We start from the raw sequence: 25,831 nt of genomic DNA, 5'->3' as shown, positions 1-25,831 counted from the left end.
TTACAAGTTCTTTATATCACCAGTTCTTAAAGGAGGGTAAAGCTCACTCCCCCCCCCCCACTGCTACCTGCCCCACACCCACCACAGGTGGACAGCAACCAGTGAAATGTAAACATGTCGGCAGGCAGGTGTTGAACAAGTCATCATGGCAAAAGGAACATGAGCTGCCTTGACCTAAAGGAAGGATCAGCCTAGCATCAGGCTGGAACAGAAGCATATAAGATTCCTGAAGTGTGCCTTCTTGCATGTGTCTTCTGTGCTGCAGTCTCACAGAGGAGCAGCTCAAACTGCACATCCTAAGTCCTTTCTTTTACAAAACCTAATGCTTAAATTTAGATGCTGTTGTCCTTTTCAAAAATAATACATAGCTGTACATACTCATTTAAGTCTAGAATATTTAAAAAAGAAGGATATACCTTCTGCTATTGGTAGAAAACTAGAAAGTCCCAATTTCAGTAGTGCTATCACAAGAAAATGAGCGATGATGGGCAAAATGCCTTCTGACTGGCAATCACATAATCAGAGTTTTAAAGCAATGTTTTTAAATTACACCTTTTACCGATACAGATTTTTTTGGTGTGTGTTCATATCAGAATAAAATATTCTGTACAGTATATATAAATATATATATTATAATAATACTCTTTACAAATATAAAATATCTCATTCAGAGATCCAAAAAGTGCTACACAGACAAAGTCTGGTTGCTGGATAGTTCTGTAACATTTTCTCCTTTACATTCAAATGTAAAAGATTTCTGTTGATCTAACTAAAACAAAACTTTGCTTTAATCTCATTCACATTAGTTTTCATTTTTTGATCTTGTGCAGGCAAGACAACTTTTTAAAAAATCACATTTATCTAAGGACCGCATCCTGCCTTACATTGGGTATGAATACCCAAATACAAAATACTGATACCTTGCATTAGTTCAGAATGATGCAGTCACATTTAAATTGCTGCATTTCTCAGGAAAAAATATGGAAGTGGAGAATTTATCATTTCCTGGTCACCATCTCTCTGTATTTGGCCAAGGAAACTTACACATGGCTTATATTCTAAAGGTGGTGATGAGATTTCCGCAAATCCCCCACTCCCAATGCAGCTCTCTCTGCATCATGACCCACAACATTCTCAATAGTTCCACAACCCTAAGGAGAAGATTTTTGGAGGGTTCAGTGGGCTGTAAATAGAAGGAGTCAGAAAATCTCATTCTGTGAACAGGGAAGGAAAGTTAGGTTCTAAGATAATGAATGCAAAATGCACGTATTATGTACTTGGTTATCTACACCTAAATACAAACAGTTCCAGAATGTCCTTGACTCTTTAAAGAACCAAGGAAAAGGAGGCAAAAAATGTATAGAAAAAAGTAACCCAAACCCCATGGCAAACTTCCTCAGTGAAACTACATGCAAGCCCACCAAAGTAGCCTATACACCTAAAACTGTCATTTGTATGTCCTGTACTGACTGATCTAAAAGTTAGGTCTGCTTAAGCTCACTATATCAATGCTCTTAGGCACACCTCATTTTCATAGGATTGGGTTGTGAGTTGTTATTCACAGAATGACTTTGACATCATTTCCTAAAGCTAAAGTGTTACTTAAATGTTAAGGTTTTGTCTTTTGGCTTTCTATTCATCAGCTGGAGCATCTGCGCTGCTACCTTCAAAAGACCACCTTTTGCAAGGGAGAAAAAAAGGAAAGAACACTCTTTTCCTGCTTTTGAAATTAAAACAAAGGGCAATCTCATCAGAAGCCGAAATTCAGCTCTGCCCCCACAACCCAATCTGAGAAACTAAGGAACAACCATGCCAAAATTCAATATATCACTGTAAGTGACAAACAAGATTTGCACAGGGGCAATAAATAGTCCAGATGGTGGGATATGAAATCCAGCTTCTGTGCCTGATTTGCTTTAACATTTGCATCAAAGATGATGACTTGTCATGGAACTTACATTTTCCCCACTTAAATACTTTGTTCATGCTGTCCAAGAATATTTACACACATTTCCCTGCAGGTAACATTTTTCCAGCAGCACCACTCTAAAAATCCTATAAATACACTATAAAGTCTATAAAGGACTACATAATGTTTGGGAGAGCATATTTCTTGATCTGTACCTGAGCAAGGTGTCAAAGGCAGTGAAGGACAGTCAAGGGCAGCAGACACAAACCTGCTCAATGTCATAGATCTCCTTTGGGCAGTCTGCAGACAGGATTAATGGTGTGTTCTCTGTCACTACAACATCATCTTCTATGCGTATACCAATGCCACGAAAACTTTCAGGGGCACTCACATCATCCTCAGGGATGTAGATGCCTGGAAATAAAAGTGGCAATCCAAAACTGAAGGGCTTGGGTTAAAAACTATGTCACAAATATGCAGCATGTCTCTAATGGTTTATTTTAAAACATTTATAAACCACTTAATATTTCAGAAAACTAACACGATTTAGAAGGCGGGATACATGAATACAGTCGCACCTCAGCTCCCGAACACCTCGGGAGTCGAACGTTCCAGCTCCCGAATGATCGAAAACTGGAAGTGAGTGTTCAGGTTTCCAAATGTTTTTTTGGAAGCCAAATGTCCGGTGTGGCTTCCGCTATTGTTTCCGGCATGCCTGCACAATCAGAAACCAATCAGAAGCCGCGCCTTGGTTTCCGAACATTTTGGAAGTCGAATGGACTTCCAGAACGGATTCCATTCGACTTCCAAGGTATGAGTGTAAAGGCTTCATTTGCTTACATTAAGGAATCAACTGTCCAGTCCTCTCCGGTATTAATAAAGAAATGCATCTTCAACCATGAGACAAATATATGACAGGACTGAGGAAGGCTATTTGGGCTCACACTGGAGTAAAGACTCTAAACAAGCAAGAAGATTGTGAGAAATAGCTTTGTCCAGTAGTGGTACAATACAAGGAGACACAACTCTGCATATTGCATTCGTTGGTACAAGATGGAGGTAGGTGACATAGTCTATTGGTCAGTTATTCATGTCTCTGCAGATGCCTGCTACACAGTGTGGACCAGTCGTATAGTGTAAAAAGAAAAGATTTGCTGATAGTTTTCAAATATGCAAAAGGCATATTTGAAGAAGAGCACTTAGCCACCAAATCCACTGAAATGTATGTGTAACATGTTTAAAGCACAGAGGAAAAGATGTAGATCAGTGATCCCTAAATCCCTCCCCCCTCACAGACCACTTGCAGATTGCCAAGCATCTTGGCAGATCACTTAATGTTTTTTTCTGTTTGTTGTAGCAATTGCAATGCACTATGCAAGGTGCTGTATGATTTCTTATTGAATTTTTATAGACATGTCACAGAACACTTGAATGAAGCAGGCTCATGGACCACAGTTTGGGATCCCTTGATGTAGAGTTATTTATGCAGTAGGAAGAACTTCCCTGTTCTTAGCCCCAACTCATACATTTGCCTTTTAATGAGGCATCATATTGAAATCAGTTCTCCATTGGCTTGAGTAGCTGCTTGCCTTGAGAAGACTGATAGGCCTTGAGATACTCCTGTGAGCCCTATCCTGACCCACACTTTACGCAAGGTGAGATCTGCCACTGCTCATTCAGTGTCACACCAGTGTAGCATGCTGTGGCTATTCAGCTAAGTCAGTAATCTTGGTTTCTAATAAAGGTATTTTTATTAACGAGGGCCGCCAAGGCAGTTTACAAAACCAAATTCAGAAAACTAAACAGTAACAGAAAGCAGAGCATCAAAAACCAAAAAAAGGGTAGAATTAAAACCCACAGCCTCTAATTAAAAACTATAAAAAGTCTCCACTGCCTGCCTAACAGTCATCAGGGATGAGTCAGTCTAACTTCCCTAAGGAAGGTAATTTTATAATGGGACCTGCCACAGAAAATGCTCTGTCCCCCATTCCCACCAATGGAAGATGATCTCAAACTAAAAGCAGCTTTGTATTGTTCTTGCTAGAAAAAACCCAGCAATATGTTGTACTACCATGCAGGTGAATATGAAATGTCAGCAGCGACTCTGAACTTACACAGTGATCCTAAATATACAACTATGATTCTGAGCCGTACTAATGCAGAAGTTTTTCTGGGGGTTTCCTCATTAAGTGCATTAAGTGTTTTCTTCTTGTAGAAGACACAGCTAAGATGCTGAACCATGGATACATCCACAGTAGAATAAAGCTTGTGGAATCTCTTTCCTTAACAGATGTTAATGAACTAACCTGGCCCAACCTACAGTACTGCAAGTTCTACTGAAATAATACACTATTTTATGTGCTCAGAGCATTTTGGAAAAACATAAGTTGTTGTGTTTAGTATAGTGTCAGTGCCCCTAGCAGCTCAAGTCTTGCTCAGCCCCCAGGTTATTGTCCTAGGTTTTACCAGATGCTACCTACACGTCTCCTAGCTTTTCATCGTTGCTGTAAAAGCTAGAAATTTAAGAACTTTAGAAATGTGAGAACTAGGATTCTCAGGATGGCAAGTTAAGAGAAAATACCATATATGCCAGCCGAATGGCAATTCTGTGAACCCATGGTATACATGCACATACATGTATAGAGACATGTATGTTTATAGTTATAGGCATTTGTATACACTGATCGCCGAAGAATTGATGCTTTTGAATTATGGTGCTGGAGGAGACTCTTGAGAGTCCCATGGACTGCAAGAAGATCAAACCTATCCATTCTCAAAGAAATCAGCCCTGAGTGCTCACTAGAAGGACAGATCCTGAAGTTGAGGCTCCAGTACTTTGGCCACCTCATGAGAAGAGAAGACTCCCTAGAAAAGACCCTGATGCTGGGAAAGATGGAGGGCACAAGGAGAAGGGGACGACAGAGGATGAGATGGTTGGACAGTGTTCTCGAAGCGACTGGCATGAGTTTGGCCAAACTGCGGGAGGCAGTGGAGGATAGGCGTGCCTGGCGTGCTCTGGTCCATGGGGTCACGAAGAGTCGGACACGACTGAACGACTGAACAACAACAACAATACACAAGTGTCTATACAGTCATACCTCGGGTTACGAACGCTGTGGGTTGCGGATTGTGCTGAACCCGGAAGTACCGGAACGGGTTACTTCTGGGTTTCGGCGCTCACACATGTGCAGAAACACAAAATGACGTCATGCGCAGAAGCGCTCAAACGTGTCTCCCACACGGATCACGTTCACAACCAGAGGTATGACTGTACATGCACACAGTCCTGCAAACTTTATTCCAGCATTGTTGAGAAGGTGTATTTTTACCTGGCTCAATGGTGATCACCATGCCTGGCTGGAGGGGGATCGATCGAGATACATCGGGAGTGTCATGAACATCCATTCCCAGGTAATGTCCCACATGATGAGGGCAGTATTTCCGAACAGCCTACAAGACAATGACATATTCCTAAAGCAAGCAAAATGTGAAGGGATGCACACATTTCTTCAGCGCTGAGAGTGAAAACATACACTGAAAGGGAAGTATGTAACCAATTCATAGTTCTTGCTTCTGTACAACTAGCATCATTTGTGTGATCAACCCCTTTGATTCCTCTCATTTGCCTTCTTGTTCCTGAGCCTCTCTCACAAAACAAAAATGTTTAGGTCCTAACGTTCAAATTCACAGGCAGTTGGTTGAAGATAAAAGGAAGCCTCTAACACAAACAATATAAGGCATTTATTGTTGTGACTACAACTAGCTCAGTGACCTTCAAGTGTTTTGCCTTAAATCGCAGACCTATCGGTGGGAATCAGCTTTAATAGCCAAAAATGCAACCTCCATTTTGAGATACAGTTTTTCTCTGACCTCTTAGGTGCACTTAAACTGTGCTCATGAAGCTCCCTGAAACATCTCCCTGACTACCACTGGAAGGCAGGAGTACTGCAGCTAAAAGGATCACTTGTCTGTCTCACCACAAGAATTCAGATTTTCCAACAGCTAATTCACAAAATGCTCTTTTTAACTGGGCACTGTGTCGAATCAAGACCTTCACCTTCTTCCACTAGCCAACATAGGCAGTGGTTGGAATTGCGCCTAGCATTTACCTTTTCCCAGTAAAGGGGAATAGGAAGACACACACAGACTGCTGTCCATCTTGAGCAGACAAGTGCCTTTCTCTAGCAGGTTGTCCCTAGGGGTTGTTGTTGTTTTTTTGTATTTGTTGTGTGTGGGGAGTGCATTCTGCATTTTTTGGTTTATTTGTTTTTGCACATTTTAATTGCTTTTTCATATAAACAGAAGAAAACTAGGACAAATTCAGATGTATTGCCACAAGGTTGCTATGTCTGATTTCCAACCAAACTGTAGCACATATATTTTGAAACTCTCTGCACACTGACATCACGCAAGCATCTTCGCTGTACTCTATTCACCACCTGCTTAGAACATTTCTGTTTAGCCAAGCCAATCCAGACATTTAGATGTTGATGCATTTTAATCTCTTTTTCATTTGCATCTCATTGTTTTCAAATGTTTTTCATTACTTGCTCTTATTTAGTTTTAATATCTCTTTTATACCACTTAAGAGATTTTGTTACAATCAAGTGGAATATAAAATTTGTTAACCCCGCAACCCAAAATCTTCCTCCACAATAGTCAATATGTTCTCAGGTGGCTGACAGTAATTGTTTTGCACAGTAAATAAAAAAGAATGCCATATGGAATAAAGGTCTTCACTAGTGGTTTGAGTTCTAAGCGCTTTACATTTTTTCTGTTAACTTCTCCATCAAGGCTAAGGTCTAATCTGTTTTTACCGTTTGTCAAAGGAATTTAATGTACCTCCAACGTCTAGCTACAATGCATTTGGCTGCTACAAAAAAGAAATATCAAGAAGTTCTTAATACATCAAATTCCCAGCCTCACCTTCACAAACTGACAGCAATGCTAGCTCAGTATTGTTGAACCTGAGTTGCAGCAACTCTCCAGGGTCTTTTCTACCTGGCAATGCCAGAGATTGAACCAGGGAGTATGTGAATGCAGCTGACTTATGGCTCATCCTCTGTGTGCATTTATAAAACGATATATTCAGCCTGATCCAAGTCACAGGATTGGCTTGTACTTTGAACAGAGTCTCTCTAATTTGCAACATCTTTTGACATATCATAGAAAGGGAATTGAATTTTACTTTTTTTTTAAAGGCTTCCTAACATGTGATCTTCCTCAAATAATTCCAGGGAGTGGCAATCAAAAGAGGGAAATAACCTGTGCTGAAATACTATTTGTGCTTGTATCTGTCCATCAAAGAACAAAGCAAGAAAAACACACCTGTTGTGTGCAGCATTACCCAGCGAAGCAGAATCAAAGTGACTCATTAATAGGCACTTCCAGAATAGTCGGATTCCTACTTTTTATGAGAACAAAATCCCTGTGAGAATACCTCCCGTAACTCTCACCACCACCACAAAATGAAGCATTTCCCTCTCCTCGCCTGCCCCCTGTGGCAGTTCTGTTTAATGATATCACAGACAAGTTAGAACAGTCCCACCCCACTCAACTGACACTTGTCAGGAATTAAACTATTGCATGCCTGAATTAGCTGAATGTTCTGCCATCTGCTGGACGAGAGAGGTACAGCTACCAATCCTTGGTTTTACAAGACACATCCTTTCTGGACCTGCAACAATACCAGAAATCCCAGAAACACCCACATTGGCAGGAAGTTGGCACTTCAAAATTTCAACGGCCAGTTTTGAAGTGCCTGTTTGCTTTTTTTTATGGAGAAAGGCAGCAGATTGCTTCCTTACATCATTATCCACTCAAAGTACCTTGAAGAGGTGGTTCTCGGTGGTGCTTTTCTGTAGGATCCCCAAATCTTTTAGCTTCTGTCCAGTAAGGGTCAGCATGAGACTGTAAATGTTCTCTAGGCTCACACCTGGAGAACACAGCCTCAGGCAGGACTTCTGGACTTCCAGTACAGCCTGGTACAATTCTGCTTGGGGACCTGTGAACCTGAGAATGAGAGAGAAATGCAAACCACTTCAAGCAGGGTTTGAACAGGAAGGAAAGCCTGTGTTTTCCAGATAGAACATACAAAGTATGCACAAAATATGAATACAAACTAATTCTCCAAACAGAAGCCCACCTGCATTCTGAAGTGGAACAGAACCATGCGAAATATCTGAATGAGTAGAGTAGTTCTGCATCACCACAACCATAAGCCATTACCCTCATGCTGAAGTTTGTGAAGCAGGCTGATCGTTGTGCACTGAGCAAGAACATGCAAGTATAAGCAGGGGAGAAAAGCTCCTGAAGCACAACGAACTAGAGAAAGCAGAGTGGTGAAGCAGAGACACTTTTCAGGAAACTCAGCAGAGCAAAGCTATCACAGGTTTATTGAAATTGTACCTGGATTCATTTCCCCAACACCCTCCCAAACCTCCCCAACAGATAGATGCAGGCATGCTCAGGAGGCTGCAGGCTGCAGCTCTCTCATGACCTCAAAAACAGCACGGTATTTTCCTGCTGGGAACAGAACCTACCTGCCATTGATGGGCCAAGTGCGGGTGATGTCGCTTACATAACAAGAGTATTCGCATCCCCCATCCAGTAAAACCATTTCTCCATCCTGGGGCAGAAGAAAAAGCAATTCACGCAACCAGAGGCAGAAAATAAGAGAGAACACTTTGATAGTGGGTGGGATAAACTACTACTACTTTTTCATCAGACAGAAGACCAGGGAGTTGGAAGCTGTTTTCCAGATGTAGTCCTGCCCTTTCCTGAACATCCTGTCTGCCTAGGTTAGGCCAAAGCAATTTTAAAAAGTTGGTGCCATGTTTGTTCAAGACAGTATGAGATACAAAATAAGCATATTCTAATCAGATCAGCTTCTCCTAGTGCAGAGCTTTAAAGAAAAATTCTGAGTTGCACAGAACTCTACCAGCCAATAGATTAGACAGATGGGTGATTCTTAGCTATACAAAAGAGGAAAAGCTGTTTATGCTCAATTACAGATTGTTCCAATGACCCATGAAGCCAACTGCAGGTAATGCAGGAATGCAGGCCTGTGACCTTCCAGATGTGGTTGGACTAAGATGCCCATAATCTTTTGAGCATTGACCATGCTATCTGGAGATTATGGGAGCGGCAGTTCAACCATACATGGAGGGCCACAGGTTCCCCATCTGTGTCCTAATGGTAAATGAATATGTTTGAAATGTTTTGGATTGCCCATGATTTAGCTGAAGTAACTAAAATCTTTGTCACGGATGCCGACTTCATGCTCTCTACCTTATATAGGTCCCTCTAAATGTAAATGGTTACCCTATTTTGATGGGCTCTTATTAAAATCACAGACAGCTTGCAGTATAAGGCCAGCCTGCAGAGACTTGAATGGGACAGACGTAATCATCATACTCACTGTCTTTAAAAAAACACACCATTCACTTATTTTAATAGGATTGATATATTATTATTTTATAACATGCTGGAAGCATATTAAAACCTTATTGTGATCTCTGTGACAGTTCAGCTCAACTGGATGGAATGCGTACAAAAGATTCTGTTGTTCTGATAAACCTCGAAATCCATTTCAGGGCAGCTGTGATCAGTGTTCTTAAGTTCCAGAAGGGAACGGTGGAGATAAAAGACCTTGTTTTAAGAACTGAGTCTCACCAGTAATATGCTACTCTAGAAAGAGTCCACCTGCTGCCCTGTGACAAGAGGGCCTCCCTGTGCTTGTGCACTTCAGCTGTTCATTATCATTCCTATATCCCCCCCATCTCCCTCCAAGTAATCAGAACAGGGAAATCCCTTCCTTAGTCAAAAGCCTCCCTTCCCCCCAGCAATTATTAGTCACCTGTTAAAAAGCATCATAATTTTGGGAACTGGCAGGCATCATGTGGCCCCATTCACCAGTCTTTTTGTAAGGAAAGGAAGGAAGAGAACATCTATTTCTGAAGAAATAGACTTTTCTTAAATGACTGAATAATCAAGAACTGGACTCTGTGACACTGCATTCAAACTACGAAGGGGAAACAGTGTGAGGGGAATTCTGCAGGGACCATCCAGATATGAGAACATGCATTACATCTGTTCAGTTTTTGTGTGCAGAAATATAATCCCTTATTATTCCCCACACAAGGAGCATCATGTTTGATGTAGATGTATGAGAATGTCCCAGAAGTTCTTTGCTTGGCTTTCTCGAGAGGGAGTCCCTCTCTCTAGATACAGAGTAGGCAGAAGTACCCTGGGACAGAGTAGAGCTGGTTTTACTTTAGTAATATGTATCTCAATAAACCATTCAGGAACAGGACTGTGTAGTCCTCTTTTAAAGATGTTTTAGTCCTGCTCTTTCTTCACTGCTCTCTTCAATGGGCCAATGATCACACGCGCCTCAAGGACAGGCGCTGCTGCAAAACCACTTCACTTGAGTTTGAGGCTTTGCCATCATGGCGGTTAATATACACAAGTACCAGTCGTGCAACTGGGCCAGACAGTGTGATTATTTCTACGCCAGCAACCCTGATGGGTTGATGGCATCAGCCAGACCATTCAGTCAGGTTGATTCACGCAATATGAGCCACAATAGCTTACAGCAAACATGGGACCTTCCAAGCTCATGACATCTAGTCAATCACCAGAGTTGAAGCTCCTAACGATGGGCCACACTAGGGCAAAGAGCCTAATTGGTCAGCATCTAAAGGACCTTGAGCAACAAAATAATCTGGCAATTATAAAGAAACGCTGTCCTTGGTACGCCTTCTTTTCCCCTTCCCAGTTTGATTCTTTGCCATCTTATTTGCACAAATTAACCATTCCAAAATTCAGACGCGCCTTCACGCTAGCTAGATTGGATGTGCTACCCTCAGCGGTACTTGAGGGCAGATTTCAAAAGATCCCAATCGAAAAAAGACTCTGCCCCTGCGGAAACGGCAACTTGGAAGCAGTGGATCATGTCCTCCTGTCATGCTCCCTCTATAAAGATCTGAAGTTCGAATTTATTACTCCACTCTTACTCACTATCCCAGGCCATCCACCTGCGAATATGTTGTTCTTTCTCTTATCTGATCAAAATGAGCTGACAACAACAAACGTTGCTAGATTTATTGAGGGCGCAATGAGATTAAGGGCCACTATTTGAATGACAATCATAACCATTTGATCGATCTTTTTACTTACTATTGTTTTTAATTGTACATTGTGTATCTTTTGTTGCAATGGCTGTTGGCTATGCGAATAAAGTTTAATAGTACAGAAGACGACTGTTTGAAAATATTCTTTAAGGTAGATATTTTCTACACTGACTTGGAAATTGGCTCTGCTCCCTGGAGGACCCTCTGCCTTCAAACACATTTTTGTTGCCTCCAGCATCTTCCTTCTACCCTTCACAAATCAACCGATGACACTGGTACACAGTAGGAAATAATATAACAGCCTTCCCTTAACCTGGTGCCCTGCAAGCGTTTTGGACTACAACTCCCATCAGCCTTGCCTAGCAAGGTCAATGGTCGTGGATGATGGGAGTTGCAGTCCAACAACATATGGATGGGTTAGGCTGTAGCTAGACTCTAGCACAGTAGATACACATTGGATGCACAGGACACTTGCACGGTATGCTGCTTACTAGAGAAATCTGAAAGGGTGATGTTTGTATAGCTCTCATTCAGAATGGGGGACTCAAATTGTACCTCCAAAATCAATGTGCTCTCACACTAGCAAGAAAGGTTAAGTTTAGTACACACGTGGTCATATAGCAGGGGTGGGGAACCTTTGGCTCTCGAGAAGATGCTACATTACAGCTGCCATCACCTTTGATGGACTGGACCAGCTGGTGAGAGTTGTAGCCCTGCAACATCTGTTGGGCCACAGGTGCCCCACTCCTGTCATACATGGAGCTGTTTATAAATCACCCTTTAACATAAATAAATCACTCAGCCACCATATAAAAATTCAGCACTTAGCAATTTTCAAAAAGTGTAAAAACCTGGCATGTTTGCCTCTTACAGTTAAAACTTGAGACATGAAGTTTAAAGCGTAAGAGAGACCAGACATGCCAACACAGAGTAAGCCAATCTGCACATGGGGTGGAATGTTGGGCACCAGGAGTTCCACTGTCTCTTCAAATATTTGTATTTGGGAAAGGGGTGCTTCCAGTAGCAGGCAGGAAAAACTGATGCTTGCTGAATGCAAAAAATTGGGAGGAAAATCACAATTAACAGAAAAAGACAGGGAATGAAACATTGGCTTATGAAGGCTTACCTGATCTAAACACTATTTGCTCACTGAGCACACAGTGGTATGTTTGGAGTGCTTCTGACTGACTTGCTGTTCAGCACATTTAAAAATGCATTGGGCCAAATAAATCTCGTTTTGGCAACTTCCGAGATTTCATCACTCCTTTCTTTGCTTGCAGAAAGCAAGCCTCCTTTACTAAGGCACACACACACAGAACACTTTATGTGCAGACACCCTCTGAAGGCAATTACTATCGTTGAACAGTGAAGGTTCAGTTGTCAAACCGAAGATCTTAATGGGAAGATTTGCCAAACAACAGTAGTTTTGGAACGAGTCCACATGAACTCTGTGAGGACAACACCCAAGATAAATGTTACAGCTTCTTGAATTCAAGTCAGATATGCAAACATAACAAGGAAAAAGCACTGCAGAGTCACTCCATAGCTCAGGCTTTGCTGAGGCATACTCCTGACCACACCCTCTCCTCCATGTTAAGCTAACTAAGGTAAGAGATGGCGTGGACACACACTCAGGAAGCAGAGGTCACAACTCTGAGGGGTGCACAAAACAGCAAACATGGGTCAGAATAAAACTTCTCCAAATAGTTTTGCAAGGCTTCAGAGAGCTGAAGTTATCAGTAGGTTGCAGTAAGAAGTGTCAGAATCCATTTGGTTACCTTGATGAGCTGGTTGTTTTTCACATAATGCAAGGTGTTGGATCTGTTGCCACCTGCAACCACAGGAGGATAAGCCAAAATATCAGCACCACGAGCCCGGCACTCAAATTCAAACTGGAATAATTAAGTTGGAAATAAGAAAACCCATTAATTCTAGCTCAGGATTGCACAGTACACATCCGAGCCCTTTCCTGCCCTTTTCTGACAACAAACCAATGAGGTGTAGAGGATACAATGTTGGGCTTGAATTCACTGGTAGTTTTTAAGTGACTAAATCAATTAGCTGTCTTACTACAAAGGAATTTCAGAAACAGAATGGAAAGAGAAGTGGCTGAATTGCAACTAATCACCAAACTTAAAACCATGGAGAAACCTGGTCTGAACAAAGACATTGGATTCTTATCTCATTATACATGACAAAGCTATCTTTAGCCATCTCACCCCTTGCCTTTCCCTGTAAGACCCTGTAAAAATTGCAGTCCTCAACAGGTTTTCCACACCTATCAGCTGATCACCCATTCCCACCACCCTTCTGAGTAATACCCCTCCCCACTCCCTCACTATATTTAAGGGTCTGGTGACTTCCATTTCAGTGTATCTGAAGAAGTGTGCTTGCATACGAAAGCTCATACCAAGAACAAACTTAGTTGGTCTCTAAGGTGCTACTGGAAGGAATTTTTTATTTTATTTTGTTTTAAATCAATCACAGATTTACACAACTTCCTTTGCCTCAGACAATTCTCCATTTGTTGTATTTATCTGGCTCCTTGGTGCTTCTGATTTGGGCTCATTGGATGAACTGTTTGAAAGAAATGTGTAAAACCAGGAGGCACTTCTAATTCCATTAAGCACATTCTCTGTGGCAGGCTTAATCCATATCCAAGCCAATTCATTACTTATGCAGGGAAGAAAGACTGTAGAATGCATAATATAGAAATACCCATTCTTGGATACGAAGGTATAAAACCCTCATATAAGAGTGCATATGAAATAAAAAAACAAATGCAAAATTGTAAACACCTCTTAAGGTTTGTCAGCTTTGTCCTAAACTTCTCTGAAGCCTCACTCCCATATATGTTATCCTTTTGAAAGGAAGTAAGTTTAGGGAAAGATGCATAATGAGTTGTGGCAGAGCAAAGGCCTATATTAAGCTCCCATTGTTGCCTTAAAACAGGCACCCCCAACCTGCAGCCCTCCAGATGTTTTGGCCTACAACTCCCATGATCCCTAGCTAACAGGACCAATGGTCAGGGATGGTGGGAATTGTAGTCCAAAACATCTGGAGGGCCGAAGGTTGGGGTGCCTGTCTTAGAAGGAAAACTAACAGCGCAATCCTCCACATGTCTACTCAGAAGCAAGTCCTAGTGAGGCCAATAGGACTTATTCTGAAGTATAAGGTAAGGTAAGGTAATGTAAAGGTAAAGGACCCCTGGACGGTTAAGTCCAGTCAAAGGAGACTATGGAGTGTGGCGCTCATCTTGCTTTAGGCTGAGGGAGCATATGTTTGTCCGCAGACAGCTTTCCAAGTCATGTGGCCAACATGACTAAACTGCTTTTGGCACAACAGAACACCGAGACGGAAACCAGAGTGCACAGAAATGCTGTTTACCTTCCCGCCACAGTGGTAACTATTTATCTACTCATACTGGCATGTTTTCAAACTGCTAGGTTGGCAGAATCACCCCGTTGCGCAGATTCGAACCACCAACCTTTTGATCGGCAAGCCCAAGAGGCTCAGTGGTTTAGACCACAGCGCCAGCTGTGTCCCCTCTGAAGTATGTGTGCATAGGACTGCTGCCTAAGAGGTTAATGCTATACTAAGAGGAGGGTGTTATTGTTTCATTTTTATTCTATTTATTTGTGCTTTTATCCTGTATTTTTATCTTGTGAACCACCCTGAGATCTTATGAAGGGCAGTATATAAATTCAATCCATCCATCAATCCCAACTGCATGAAGAATTATGATGCTTCCTAGGATACTACAAAGCACATACCTTAGCATACAGAAATGCTTCATCCACTGGAGCTTTGCTTGCAAACATTGTCTCCACAAACGCCTGTCAAAAAGTCAAATATAGAATAAACATAAAACCAATCTATGGCCTGTGATGACAAAAGAAGGCTTTTACTGCTGGGCAGGTCCACCAGAGGTGCCAGTAACTGCCTCTTCCACAGCATTTCACAGCCAGCACAGAGTATTATCACTACTCTGAATATGGCCACTTGAACCGGTGCATAAAACCACCAATGTATGAGCTTAAGAAAGTTGTCCTAAATATCAGCAGAGACTGAGGGTAAGAGACTTCACATGCCACATTTTATGACAATGACCTGACCCCGATTCCCCACACCCATTTCCCATGCTGGCTTTTGCACCACAAAAGAGGGAAACATTTGTGTTAGGATTGTATAAATTTTCAAAACCACACCCATGTTTCTGTCATTACCCTCAAAAGCTGACAAAGGGTTGTTCATGAAGTCTGAAACAAAGCTGAGTCAATTATGTACAGCATCTTTCAGTTTCTCAAACAGTTGTTAGCTTGCCTCCGTGGTATAACACACACCTGGGTCTGGATGTATATATGCCAGGACTGCTGTAAATACATTCTAATCCTGGTTAAGGAGGGAAATATGGTGGCAAGATTCCAAATGCTTGGGATCTCTTCTTGGCTTTGGGAAAACCACCAATAGTCAGGTATGTCCCCCACATCTTACACCCAGTTAAACAAGGTAGCCAGACATGGGAGAAAAACACATTGCATGCTCCCATACAGATCTCAATGCAATCTGCCCAGACCAGTTGCTTCTGGCTTTATGGTACAGCAACCTCCGGAAGCAGAGCCATAACTACTCAATTCAATTCAAACCAAGCCACAGTCAGCACAAGCCATGGTTTCTGATACTGATCTGTTATCTAATCTAAAGTAGTGATTCTTTACTTGAAAAATCGTGCTTAACCTTCATGAATCTTCCGTAATCATGGCTTAATGTGATGCTCGAATTAAGCCTGTATCCTCAGTCACTTGACATCAAACCACTGTTTTCTTTTACTATGCAATAAAATAATGTCCTTAATAAGTAAATAAAGTTGCAAAGCTTATCTAAAGCAACATGAATATTTATTGTAACAAGCGTCAACACAGCAACACAGTATATGCCAACAGAACCAAAAGTTGTAAGATTAAAAGCAATACAGTCATACCTCGGGTTACGTCCGCTTCGGGTTACGTATTTTCGGGTTACGTACTCTGGTAACCCGGAAGTGTTTTTTGGTGTGCGTGCGATCTGTGCATGCGCAAAAGTGTTTTGCACGGTCTACGCATGCTCAAAGCGCGATTATCGGGTTACGTACCGTACTTTTCGGGTTATGAACGGCAACCCGGAACCAATTAAGTACGTAACCCAAGGTACCACTGTAATTGTGTCAGATTTACTTATAAAGCCCCTGATCCACTTTCACAGGCTTTGGTTGGTAAACACTGTTCTAGAGAAGAAATCTGAATGTTGTTAGATTCTGGACAGAGAAATGGAATCCACCACTAAAATATATAATTATGAACACCTATTTGGATAGCTTTAAAAAGGGTTAAAAGAATTCATGGATACTAACACTATCAATGGCTGATAGCTGTGCTGGCTGTGTACCACCTGCAGTGTTTGAGGTGCCATGCCTCCAAATACTAGTTGCTAGGTAAACAAAAGTGGGAAGAGGACTGTTGCATTGATGTCCTGCTTGAATGCTTCCTTTGGCACCTGACTGGCCACTGTGAGAACAGGGTGCTAGAATAGATAGGCTTTTGGTCTGATCCCGAAAGGCTCTTTTTATTCTTAGTAATATTCCTATTTGGAAAAGGCTAACCAGGAAATTACTATCATTAAATATATCATTATAAAAAGTCAAAGAGCATGTTTTCAGATTTAATTTGAGACTGATCTTATCCCATGACATCAGAAATCATTTCCATGATGGATTATTATGGATTTGTAAAGGCCGGTTCTGCTTCTTAACAACGCCCCTCAAAGTTTATTTCAAAACATTGCATTCTAAGACCAGCCACGGGATGTCACTAGATACATAACCCAAGATAGAATTGGCTCAGATTGTGAAACTAAGTACCGGTAATAACAAAGAAGATCAAGTACATTTGGTTCCCACCTGATTGGTGTTTTGTTGAATTACTTTGTATGAAATTAATTGTTGCGTTAGCCAATAAAGGTCTTGCTGTATTGGAAAGCTTAGTATACAAATGCCTTCCCATAAAATTGAAGAATATATTTTCCTTGGGATTAAAAGGTAAAGGTAAATGGCACCTGAAAGTTAAGTCCAGTCACAGACGACTCTGGAGTTGCGGTGCTCATCTCGCTTTACAGGCTGAAGGAGCCAGCGTTTGTCCACAGAGTTTTCCCGAGTCATATGGCCAGCATGACTAAGCTGCTTCTGGTGCAACAGAACACCGAAACCAGAGCAGCGCACGGAAACGCTGTTTACCTTCCTGCTGGAGCAGTACCTATTTATCTACTTTTTGGCGTGCTTTCGAACTGCTAGGTTGGCAGGAGCTGGGACCGAGCAATGGGAGCTCACCCCGTCACGGGGATTCAAACCGCCGACCTTCTGATCGGCAAGCCCAAGAGGCTCAGTGGTTTAAACCACAGCACCACCCACGTCCTTGGGATTACCCACTTATAAAAGAACAGTCCCCAGAACCATCCAACCAGAAGCAACCCAAGTATGTCCACATCCCATCTTCCCTTTGAAAAGTGTTTTTGCACCATGCCAGATTTTCTGTTAACATTCCGTTAGGCACAACTGCCTTGTCCCATACCTGTGATGTCACCTTGCCAGCAATCTTCATTCTCTCAATCTCTGCAGCAGATTTAACCAGTCGTAGGTTTTGAACTAAGTGCCTGATTGCTCGTATACGATTCTTGCTTCTAGCTTTGACTTCTGCCAGGTGTAGCAAGTAATCGGAATGGAGTTGTGGATGCACGGGTTTAGCAAGATCATACCAAACCATACTAGATTCATCTGTGAAACAGAATATAAACACACGTTAGTTTAATTAGCCATATATATCTTGGGGGAAATCAGTACTTTGAAAATCTGCCTGAAAGGAATTAGCAAGAACTATTGCTGAAACTATTCTTTCCATTCTAATGCACCATCTACTTAGAAACAAAATTGTATACTTATATCGACTATATATTTTGGAAAGTTTGCCTGTTCTCCATGCATCTGAGGACACCAAGCTGTACATGATGGTTCCTGAAATCAAACAGCAGGTTTTCATCTCTGTTTGAATACAATTTTGAATCAAGGTAGCAGACTGAACCTTTCAAACCTGCACTGATTTTAATATGTAAAATTCCTGAGCAACGCTGGGTATGAGGATGCAAGCTAATTATAAGCTGAAAAAATCATAGAGTCACTTGGAGGTCATCACCCCACCCCCACCCCGGCTCAATGTAGGATCTACAATGCAGGATACAATTATAGATATTTCACAGCAGAAAATTGTCTGTGTAAATAGGATATCCACTTCCCTCAATGTAAATATGTCATCTAATCTTATGGAAAACCAGGCCTTTGGATTATGTATGTCAGAAAGGTAATAATGTGTCAAGTGGACACATTATTCTTCCCTAATAGTCATTCTTCAAATAAAGGGATCCTGAAGGGACAATGCAAATGTTGGCATGGTACTGGAGACTTCTGTGATTTTTCTACTATATTAGTAAAGATCCCTGAACCACAGGCCACCCAAGAGCCGCAGGAGAATCAAAAATGTTAATTATGTAACTTTTCTGAAATATTTTTTTTTGGGGGGGAATTACAACCAGATAGCTGGGAGCACAAAATTCCTTTGCATGTTTCCACTATGCTCTCCACCTGTGAGCAACCTGCCCAAAGGCTTTGTACATCCTGCCGAAACTCCTACCAATCCACATCTCCTATATGTTTCTTCTTCTTACCTTTCAATTTAGCCACCAGGTGCCTAAACTCTTCTATGGTATATGCTTCATCCACGCCCGTGAGAGCCACTGCCCCGTCCGTACCAGACCGCGGTCCATCCCACAGCTCCCTGCTTGGATCCCGCCGGGGGACAAACAGCAGAGCTTTGTGGGATGGCAAAGGTTTGCCAGGCACAGTCTGTAGCACCAAGATGCTGTCGGGCTCCTGGAACCCGCACAAATACAGGAAGTTAGTGTCCTGGTGGAAGGTGTATGGAATATCATTGCTCATGTAGTAGGTAGGATTGGATAGCAGAATCACTGTGTGGTCCATGCCTGGCACCTCTCTGTGTATCTGAGCCATCAACTTGTGCCTACGAAGAGCATACTCCACTTGCGACAACCCCGGTGTTACTTCTCCTGTGAACAGAAATCAAAATAGCTATTCCTGTTTCAAAAACACCTATTCATGCTGTTAATTTTCTGTGCTATGCTGCTAAAGCAGCAAATGTTCCTCCTCTAGCATGTCACTGCTCCTCTCAATTGACTCTCCTTTCCACCTCACACCCCCTTTTCTCCTCATCACTATTCTTTTCCCTACTCCAAGGGGGGAAACTTGCTGGACTCCAGCTCCCATCAGCATCAGCCAGAATAACCAATGGCTGGGGTGATGGGAATTACAGTCCAGCAACATATGGAGGGCTACAGGTTGGCTACCCCTGCCCTGATCCAATGTGTACACATTCTCAGCATATTTCACAGTCATGTGTAAGGAAAAAAGCTCCATTTGAAATTAACTAACATTAATTCTCAAGGCATTCTACAAACTAACATAAGAATATTAATTTTTAGATTGGAGAAAAGGTGATGGTGGAGGAAGAAAATAGGTACACTTTAACCCAACTGAAATACTACACTTTTTCAGCTTCTGGATATTGAACAGACAATGGTAGTGCTGGGTGCAACCTTTAAGGTGAAGTCAGAAGAGATATTAGATTGCCCAGCGAAAACTTCTCCAAAAATGATCAAGTGTCTAACAATGAACAATCATCAGACTATTTTTAGTATTATAAGCTATGTACCTAATAGCTCCAAGGAAAAATTCTCTTTCTCGGAACTGCAGATTTAATCTGTCAACCACATTTTATCTGCAAAGAATGCAAAGTACAGAGTCTTTTTAACAAAACTGAACTGAAGAAACAAGAGCTGCTGATTGCAAATGAGGTACACTCTTGGCATAATCTATGACCACAATCCTGTACTTGTAAAGGTTAATGAAGTTAAGTGGGACGTTATATGTGAGAACTGCACCCTTAGGCTACAATCCCTAAGCAAGCTTACATGGAAGGAAGTCCCAGTGAAATTCATAGGAGGCTCATGCTGGGAGCAGTTAAATATTAGTTTAAAATGTCTTTGCCTAGAATGTTTATGCTACCTGTTTCATATGGCTACCTTGCATTCAGAATTTTTTCCTTTACAATTGTCTGGGTTGCCTCTAATGATCCCATGAGTGGCATTCTACTCCTAGGAAGGTCACTCCCAACACCTACTAATGAAAGGGGATGGAGGCAATATCTGCTTGTTCCAGCCTCTGCACCTCTGCTGAAGGACCCTCCAGAATAGCATGGGAGGTGGTGCAGACAAGAGGTAGAACTGGTGAAAATTATGCCTACCACTTCCACTAACAGGTGCCTCCACTGGATCAAATCCATAATGAAGAAAGTACAGTGCAGAATGAATAGTACACTCAGAGACAATATGCCAGTGAATTCCAGTTGCTGTAGGAAAACAGTAGGGAAGGGTTGTTTTCTTCACGTTGTGTTTGGAGGCTTCCTGGAAACATTAGGACAGTTGCTGTGGGAAGCATATTGCTGGACTACATGCTCCATTAGGGCCTCACTTATGTTGGAATGGAAGAATAAGGATTCAGTTTCATAGTAATCCAGTAATATTCTGTCCCAGTTTGCAGACCACTTGAAACCACAATTAAGCTTTAGTATACTTGCAACGTGCTAAATATGGGGCCATAACTGTGGACGCTTCGCTCCTTCCTCACCATGACCACTGCTATGCTGCTTGGAGCTAAGCCATGCTTTGGCTTCACATCATGTCTGAACCTGGGATTATGGTTTGTCTCTTTCCATACACAGCATGAGCCTGGGTTCAGACATAATGCAAAGCCAAAGCATACCTTAGATTCTGGCAGTGTAGCAGCAGCAGCAGGAGTGGAGCAGAAGGAGTAAACTGGATGCTATTTTAGTCCCATGCAAGAATATGTTCACCTATAAATCATACTTAAAGTGACATGTGAACCAGCCGTAGTAATGTAATTTTAACTTGCTAGTAGAAAGGCAGGGTATAAAATAATACACAAATAACCAGACAGTGCATTCCTATACTAATTTGATTGAACTCAGTGGGACTTAAACATGCATGACAACAAGATACATGTTTGGAGAAAGAGGCAAATCATAGAATACAAATAGAAAACAAAGGTGTTTGAGATAAAGGAAAAGGATTGTCACTTTTGGAAGAAAGAATGGTTGAACAACAATGAGTTTCAAGTGTGGGTGAATGATTCCTTTTCTGGAACATCGATTGCTAGCTATACAGTCGTACCTTGGATCTCAAATGCCTTGGCTCCCGAACAAATTGGCTCCCCAACGACCGAAATCCAGAAGTGAGTTTTCCGGTTTTTGAACGATTTTTGGAAGCCAAATGTCCGTCAGGGCTTCCACAGCTTCCGATTGGCTGCAGGAACTTCCTGCAGCCGATTGGAAGCCGCAGTTTGGTTTTTGAACATTTTGGAAGTCAAATGGACTTCCGGAATGGATTAATTAAATGACTGGCCCAGGCCTAATTTACAAATGTAAATCAAGAAAACAGAGATTTATTTATTTTTATTTACAAACTTTTTTTTATTCCATTCTTCTGCCAGAAGCACATCAGTAAAATGACCTAAAGGCCTATTGGAATAAAACTGTCTTCCCTGTCCACTTGAAGACCCATAAATATGGGCCCAGACTGACATGGGAAGGTATTCCAAATTTTCACTGCTATGATAAGGAAAGACCTGGCATTCTGCCCACCTGCTGCAACTCTGAAGGTAGGAAAATGTGGAACTGGTGTTCAGAAAAGTTCTTGGGGAACGAGGTAAGTTTGGTATCTGAAGAAGTGTGCATGCACACGAAAGCTCATACCCAGAACAAACTTAGTTGGTCTCTAAGGTGCTACTGGACATTTTTTTAAATTTTTAAATTTCTTTCCACTGCATCAGACCAACACGGCTACCTACCTGAATCAAGATAAGTTCTGTCAATCATAAGAATTATGTGGATTTCCCCCCCTGCTGCTGCTGTCATGGAAATATTTGTTGGCCATACCTGCTTGGTTTACATGTTGCCTTTGCTCACAGAAATGTACACTTTCCATTCCCCCATTTCATTGTTCTATACAGTACTTAAAAGTTTTGCTGTATTTATCTAAGTTTTATCTCATATTAGGATGCTCTATTATTTTAAGCAATGAGTCTGAATGATTGAGAAATGCACACACAGGGATGATACCTCTTTGGAATTTTAGGAAATACTTTCTGAATGTGAATTCCACTAAGGATGTACCATCTTGCTCCACTTCGTGCAAAATAAAAAGAATCTAATGACACAGCTTAGAAACTAGTGTCCGTGGCTGTTATCCTATGCAAACATGGCATCGAGTAAGTCCCACTGAATACAGTGTTTCTTACCTCTGAGTCAATATGCTTAGGACTGCACTGAAATGATCCTTACCTGGTTTCAGAAGATGTGGATGTGTGAAAGGGCTAGGTTGACCTAAGTACCGGTTTGGAATCTTCCTTTGCTGAACAGGCTGGATGGACAAATTCCGAAAGAAACAGAACTTGCAGTCTAAAAGAAAACAGCTGCATTGTGTCAAGCTGAAAGACCTTTCCCTTTCTAGGTGTAATGCAGTCAAGTCACAACCTTGCCATTCTTAAGCACTGTTCCTTTCACCTTTTTTCTAAGCCAAATCCACACGGAATAACCTGCAGTGCAAGCCTATAAATGTCTACTCAGATGCAAGCCCCTCTGAATTCACAAGTACGTACTTCAAAAAGTAGTTATGGATGGGAGATTCAAAAATATTTAAATCTTCAATTTACTTACAAATGTGACAGAACAGAAATGCACAAAATCTCTTTCAGAAAGGACAACAGTTTTAAGATTTTTTTGGTCTGTCCTCAGTATTTATTTCCATCACAAAGGCTGCATATACTTTGGCTGTGGCGCTTACCCTTTTACCAGGGTAAGGTTAACTGATACTCTCCTACTAGAGGGGTAGGAAACCTGTGGTTATCCAAACATTGGTGCTCTCCAGCTACCACCAGCCCAAGTCTGTATGATCCATGATCAAGGATGCTGGGAGCTGCAATCCAATGACTTCTGGGGAGGGCAAGGTTCCCCACACCTGTTCTACAATATAACTTATATATCATAGTGATGCTTCTATTAACTAACTATCCTTCCAAAAGCACACAATGAGATTAAAGTGTGTGTGTGTGTGTGTATGAATGTGACTGTATTGCAAGTTACATTCTGGTATTCCTTTTATCTCTTCCTGTGCAACACAGTATTTTTAGTAGTATTTGTTTTGTAAGGACACTGTCCTAACTCTTCTCTGCCCTGGTAGACCTTGTAATGCTTATGTTTCTCTTCCTTGGAACTGAGTAGGGACTACCACATGACACAAAAACATTTTACCATCTGTCCAATTATTAATGCACTCTTACCAATATATATTTTATTCATATGCACTTGGAATATACTGAAAATATTGAGAATCAGACTTATTTGAGGGGGGCAGGTATCAAAGTATTTCATTCAAGTGCCAAAATACTATGTACATTTGAATAAACTGCTAACATTCACAAGAGTGGGCAACCAAGTAAGTACATAAAAACTGCTAATAGACTTCAGTACAGTCCAAGAATACAATCTAGAGAAAATCAGTAGTAGCTGAGGTTGAAATCCTATGCATAAAAACCATTAAATTAAGTTGGGTTGGGGGTGCCAAACTCTGCATAGGGCTGCAGCTGTGTAACCTAGTCTCTGCATAGGTTCAGGGTCTCCTATAGACACTTCCTTAGGAGCAAGCCCAGTTGAACACAATTGGTGTTTCCAAGTAAATATGCTTGGGATTGGACTACATACGCACTGAAGTAAATGGAAACTAGAGTGATGACTGTCTACTAGAAGGAATTACCCAATTATTACCCCTCGTAAATCTGCTCAGGAATGCAACTTTTCAGCTTTATACTTTGCAGGTTTACCCAGAAACTCAATAGGATGTATTCCAATATAAGTACTGTATGAATAGGCAGCCCACATTTTCAAGCAGAAATAAATACAACAGAATTCAAAGGGTCTACCATCAGGTAAACATGCATAGGAATACAACCTCCCCCTCCCCTCACTTGCATTTTGCAGCAGCATCCCCAGGTGCAAATACTACTGAGCTCCATAGAACTTTCTTCCTAGAAAGGGTGCTCAGGACTACAAACTTAACACCCAATCCAGTCATTGCATTCTCAGAAGTCCCACCGAATTCAATGGAACTTAATTCTCACATAAGTGTTTGCAGAGGATTGCAGCCTCTTCTTATGCAGTTGGGCATGCCTAAGCCTGCTGATGTCAATAAAGTTAAGTGTACCTTGTACTGCATAGAATCCAGCAACCCAGAGAGTTTGGATTCTCTATTTTACACCATAAACTAGCAATTCAGGCATATCAAGTTTTTTAAAAATAAATTTAATTTTCCTTTGTGATCATACAGGTTTTCCTATCATATAAATCTTCATTTTTTACACATTTTGAAAGGTGACATACAGTATAGTATGAAAAATATAAAAGAACTAGGTTATCTTTAGCATTCACTTTCTCAGTTAAAAATCTTTAATGTATGTCCTTTTAATCTGTAACACGTAACATTGTTTCAAAGGTTGACAAGGAAGCTTAACCTTATTATTTTTTTCCAATTCAACAATTCAAAATTAGTAAGATAAACAAAAGACTTTGCAACAATGGATATTTTTATTTGCTTTTATAGAATGGCACAAATATATTATATCAGAAATGTACAAATGGAAGGGCCAAAATAAAGCAGCCAGTGTTACCTTGATTTAATGAATATTAGGGAGAGTCAAATCATTTCAATAAACAGAGGTTTGAACAAATGCAAGTATAAGAGAAACTATACAAGGTAGTTTCACAAACTACACAAAAGATATAAAACTAAAATCCAGTCATACTTGAAAACACAAATCCACTAATCTCTGTGTGGAAGAGTTAAAACACATAATTTCTCCAACTGAGACCAATGAGATTTAAATGTGTATATAACTCGGCTAATTCATGGCCAGAAATGAATTAAGGCAACGAATTTCAAATTAAATGAGAATTTCTACTACATAATATTTTGGTCCTATCTTGAGATTTTAATGAACTGCATTGTCTGAAAACCATGCTCTTTTTTATGAGCTGTTCTGAATTCATAAGTTGATGTAGTTTTAGCGACCCTAAACATCCAAGAACCTTTGTCTTTCGTCTTTATATGAAGTCTTAAAATTAACCTAATATGGCCTTCTGAGGATTTTGTGTCTCATCACAGAAATGTATTTTAACTGGATTAATAACCCAGTTACATAAACTGGTTTCCGTTGTCCATAGTGGAAACTAAAGTACACACACAGTGGAACCGAGTGCCTAGCATAAGAAACTTCCACCCTCCCCAAAACGAAGGAAGCTCAACTTTAGAAGGAAAGAAAGTCTCTGACCTGAAAAGCTGCACATGCCCCTTACAGGCTGGATAAGTCTCTGTGCTAGGAACACCATGGCTGAACCCCCTGCCTGCAAGGACAGCACCCACCACTACAGGGCGATCTCTGAGGGGGAAACGGCGTCCCTCTTCCTCTCTTTCCCAAGTCCTCACTCCCTAGCATGCCAGCCTAAACTAAGCTCAAATAGACCACAGGCACGTTGAGAGGACCTTCTCTGCTTTGAGTCGA

General features: G+C 41.3%; 1 protein-coding gene across 3 annotated transcripts; it reads right to left on the bottom strand.

The window, feature by feature from the left end:
• Positions 1 to 581: 581 nt before the first annotated feature.
• XPNPEP3 (X-prolyl aminopeptidase 3) lies at positions 582 to 25,831 on the bottom strand. 3 transcript variants are annotated; one of them, XM_033161968.1, is made up of 10 exons: positions 25,601 to 25,830; positions 22,560 to 22,676; positions 18,793 to 19,191; positions 17,646 to 17,848; positions 14,817 to 14,879; positions 12,822 to 12,935; positions 8,452 to 8,537; positions 7,738 to 7,921; positions 5,239 to 5,359; positions 582 to 2,323 (listed from the first exon to the last, which is right to left on the bottom strand). In XM_033161968.1, the coding sequence occupies exons 1-10, from the start codon at positions 25,656 to 25,658 to the stop codon at positions 2,157 to 2,159; spliced, it is 1,512 nt and encodes a 503-aa protein (XP_033017859.1). In that variant the 5' UTR covers positions 25,659 to 25,830; the 3' UTR covers positions 582 to 2,156. The 3 variants fall into 3 exon arrangements, with proteins under 3 accessions (XP_033017859.1, XP_033017861.1, XP_033017860.1); XM_033161970.1 differs by lacking the exon at positions 25,601 to 25,830 and adding an exon at positions 19,854 to 19,919 and having other exon boundaries at positions 22,560 to 22,640; XM_033161969.1 differs by lacking the exon at positions 14,817 to 14,879 and having other exon boundaries at positions 25,601 to 25,831.

Source organism: Lacerta agilis, chromosome 10, assembly GCF_009819535.1.
Source record: "Lacerta agilis isolate rLacAgi1 chromosome 10, rLacAgi1.pri, whole genome shotgun sequence".
Taxonomy (NCBI): domain Eukaryota; kingdom Metazoa; phylum Chordata; class Lepidosauria; order Squamata; family Lacertidae; genus Lacerta; species Lacerta agilis.
This window is presented reverse-complemented; position numbering and strand designations above follow the sequence as displayed.